The sequence below is a fragment of the Chenopodium album genome, chromosome 16, assembly GCF_948465745.1.
Source record: "Chenopodium album chromosome 16, dcCheAlbu1.1, whole genome shotgun sequence".
Classification (NCBI taxonomy): domain Eukaryota; kingdom Viridiplantae; phylum Streptophyta; class Magnoliopsida; order Caryophyllales; family Amaranthaceae; genus Chenopodium; species Chenopodium album.
Window position 1 is genome coordinate 39,468,152 of NC_137849.1, and position 4,103 is coordinate 39,472,254.

The 4,103-nt window shown below is 35.3% G+C and overlaps 1 protein-coding gene across 1 annotated transcript; it reads left to right on the plus strand.

Moving 5' to 3' along the window:
* The first annotated feature begins 360 nt into the window (after positions 1–360).
* LOC145585260 (heat shock cognate 70 kDa protein-like) lies at positions 361–3,891 on the plus strand. The gene is made up of 3 exons (XM_081641975.1): positions 361–617; positions 1,710–1,956; positions 2,191–3,891. The coding sequence occupies exons 2-3, from the start codon at positions 1,737–1,739 to the stop codon at positions 3,840–3,842; spliced, it is 1,872 nt and encodes a 623-aa protein (XP_081498101.1). The 5' UTR covers positions 361–617; positions 1,710–1,736; the 3' UTR covers positions 3,843–3,891.
* Positions 3,892–4,103: the final 212 nt, after the last annotated feature.

A 4,103-nucleotide genomic window follows, 5' to 3' on the forward strand; every position in this document is an offset into this window, starting at 1 on the left:
CTTGATCGTACAATCTGAATTTCTAATGCCTATGTAGTGTATTAGTGTGTATGAATTAAAATTAATTTCCAACCTCCCATCAATGGAGAAGCAGTTATTAAATATGTCGTCAATGGTTATAAAAAAAAAATTGGTAAAAATAGTTTTTTTTAAAATTTTTTTTGAAAAACTATGATTTGATTTGATTTGATAAATAAATGGATAAGATCTTCTCTTAAAAAAAAATGAAGGGTTTAGATAAAAAATTTATAGTGGCCACAATTTTTATGTAGCCGTTGAATAGTCTTCCATTTTTTATCAATCTTGCAGTGTTGAAGAAAGAAAGGCAGTTGAAGTAGCTATAGTCAACTTCATCTCTGAAGAGTAGTCTGTTGTAAGAGAGAAGGATTATTATTTGCCACGTTCAAACATGGCGACATATCCCCCCACTTGCCCACTATTCAAAAAAAAAAAAATCAGCTAGTAAAATCCTTGAAAGCGCTAAACAAAACCATGGAAATACTCAGAAATGTAATACAAGCCAGAAAGCTCAAACCACGATTCACGGTTCACCAACCGCCGATCGACTATACGCTTGGACGCCGGCGAACGACGATCATTTACCCCTAAATTTCTAGGTTAGCTCCAACCCCAATTCCCAATTCTTAATAAAAAAAAGTCAGTTTTTTTCATCTTAATTTGATGGTTTGAATGATTATATTTAATTTGTATCTATTGGGTTAATTGTCTAATACTCTAATTGAGCTGTCTTGTTCACTTGTGATTATGTTATAAAGCATGAAATTTAGAGTCCCACACTAGAATTAGTAGAAATGTATTATAGTTGTGTTAGATAGAAATTGTTATTTTGGTAGAGTTGTTAACTCTTTAATTGTTCAAGTTTTGTTGAGTTGCTTTGATTTGGATTGTACTTGATATTTGTATTATTTGGTTATGTTAATTGAATAACTGATTCATAATTTTCAATTTAATTGGGATGTGTTAAATGATTCAGCCAATTCAAACAAATCCAAGCCAATGTAAAAACAACCTGATTTTTGACAGAGTAAAATCACATGGAAATACCCCTTCACTAAGTTTTCAAACTCAAGAAGATGATATGGAAATAATTAATACAAGTAGTAGCAATGTACCACCGGAAGAGGAATACTTGATGTATGATGTTGAACTTCTTCATGATCTAGGAAAAAATTATCCCTTAATCAAAGATGGATTACTATGTGATGTCCGTTTGTTCCCCGATTTGAAACTCATGGCTATGAACTATGATTATAAAAGCGTTGAAACTTATCAACTAAGACAGAAGAGTGGTTAAAACTGGTAGTATAACATCGGTTATATATAACTCACTAATAACATCGGTTAATCTCTCTTGGTGATTTATATGGTCTTCAAATTATTTTGTTGAATTTTTCATGTCACCTAGAGTAGCTCTCTTGTTGCCTAATCCATCCGATCTTTTGTGATAGAGTAAAAAGTCAATCATAAGTTACAGACATAAGCTTAAACTTTTGATTAATATATTCATTTGACATTATCAAGAGCCATTGTAAGGTTGCATGATAGAAAATCTAATCATAAGCTTCAATAATCAATTTAAATTTTTGGTTGAATTGGTCCTTCGACATTTTTGTTCTTCCAATTTAGAATTTTTTTGTCCTTTGACTGTGTTTTTTAACTGAGCTTTGAAGTGTTTTTGTCAAACATAGCTGCTGTAATAAGAGCATAGAACGAAAATGAGCAAGAAGGGAGAAGATTTAGGGCCAGTGATAGGAATTGATCTTGGAACAACATACTCTTGTGCTGCAGTTTGGGAGCATAATCGCGTTGAGATCATTGTTAATGACCAGGGAAACCGTACAACACCGTCTTGTGTAGCCTTCACAGAGAGCCATCGCCTCATTGGCGAGGCTGCTAAGAACCAGGCAGTACTTAATCCTACTAATACAATCTATGGTAATCTCTCTGCTACAAATTCCATTTTAGCATTTTATGCTTTGAATGGGTTTTTATTTGATTTTTTTATGTTTTGTATTCACTACAAGAAAACATGGGATTACCAATGGGCTTTGAATTGTTTTTGTTTGGTATTTTTTGATGTTTAGTATTCATTATAATCTCACAGGTCAAAATTAATGCCTAGCGCAAATATCGAGTAGAACTCATGTTGTGTACATGTATATGATGCAGATGCAAAGAGGCTTATTGGGAAGAGATTTACAGATGAATCAGTACAAAATGACATAAAACTTTGGCCATTCAAGGTTATTGACTCGAACAATGACGAGAATAAACCTTTGATTGTTGTCACTTACAAGGATCAACAGAAGCAATTTACTGCAGAAGAGATAGCTTCAATGGTTCTTTTGAAAATGAAACAGACTGCAGAAACTTATCTTGGTTCAGAAGTTAAAAATGCTGTCATCACTGTTCCTGCACACTTCAATGACTCCCAGCGTCAAGCAACCATAGATGCAGGCACCATTGCTGGCCTCAATGTCATGCGCATTATCAATGAGCCAACAGCTGCCGCCATTGCCTATGGCCTTGATAAAATGAATACTGACCGCAAAGAGGCAGCCAAGAATGTGCTAGTTTTCGATCTTGGTGGGGGAACCTTTGATGTATCATTGGTTCGTATTAGTTATGGTATATTTGAAGTGAAAGGAGTAACTGGGAATACCCACCTTGGTGGAAGTGATTTCAACAATAAAATGATGAGCCACTTTGTTGCTGAGTTTAAGAGGAAACACAAAAGGGACATTAGCGAAAATTCTAAGGCACTTGGGAAGCTGAGAGATGCTTGTGAAAAAGCAAAAAGGATGCTCTCTTCAATTTCTGAGGCAACTATTTCAATTGATTCTCTCTACGACGGTATTGATTTTCACTCAACCATTTCCCGCTCCAAATTTGAAAGGTTGAATAATGCTTTCTTCACAAGCTGTATTGATTCCATTGAGCAATGTTTGAGTGAAACTGGTATGAGAAGTGAAGATATTAATGATGTTGTCCTTGTTGGTGGGTCAAGTAGGATCCCTAAGGTTCAAGAAATGCTGAAAGATTTCTTCAATGGGAAAGAGCTCTGCAAAAGCATTAATCCGGATGAGGCTGTTGCACATGGTGCTGCAATTCAAGCTTCGATCTTGAGCGGTGTACGTAACAATGAAGACTTCTTTCTATTAGATGTCACTCCTTTGTCTCTTGGAGTTGAGCTTCATAGTGGTGAGATGAGCATTTTCATCCCAAGAAATACTACCATTCCAGTGAAAAAGTCAGATTATATCTGTACTGCAGTCGATTATCAGACATCGATTAGGTTTCCTGTATATGAGGGTGAAAGACCCATGGCCGTAGACAACAACTTCTTAGGTACATTTACTGTGCCCAATATCCCTCCAGCCCTAAGAGGTAAACATATGTTTGACGTCTGCTTTGAAATCGATAATAATGGTATCCTGACCGTGTCATCGAAGCATATAGGCACTAACAACAAATGGCAAATCACTATTACAAATCACAGTAGTAGGTTATCTAAAGAAGAGATTGATCGAATGCTGAGAGATGCTAAGAAGTACAAGGCCGAGGATGATGAGTACGAAAAAGCTCAAAAGGTCAAGCTTGAACTGCAGAAATATACTGATAATATGTGGGATATGATAAAAAAGGGCGGAAAGCATGTCGTAAAGAATGCTACAGAGATGGTTGTTGAAGAAGCCATTAATCAAACAGTTCAATGGCTTGATGATGGGGATTACATTGTAAGTGAGGCTGGTGCATTTCAGGAAAAATTGGAACAACTTCAGAGCATTTGTGATCCTTTTATTTCTGAGTTTTCCTTCTAAAGCTGCTGATATTTCATGATGTTTTGAAAGCTTCAACACTGACGTACTTACCCTGCAAAGTTTGTTGTTTCATAAATATATTGTAATGTCTTTTGATTGTAATTGACAATTCAATAAGGAGTAACTCCTAAGTTGATCTGCATAAGCTCCTATGCTATAGCAAAATCATTATTATTGTACGATGATATTAAAATTTAATAAGTTCTAACTTCTAATTACCACGGTTAATCTCGTTCCAATCATAAGATAACTTATGTACTC

Coding starts and splice junctions, on each gene's coding strand:
- LOC145585260 (XM_081641975.1), top strand. CDS start 1,737: ATGAGCAAGAAGGGAGAAGATTTAGGGCCAGTGATAGGAATTGATCTT. Junction 1,957..2,190: donor TCCTACTAATACAATCTATG/GTAATCTCTCTG, acceptor TATATGATGCAG/ATGCAAAGAGGCTTATTGGG.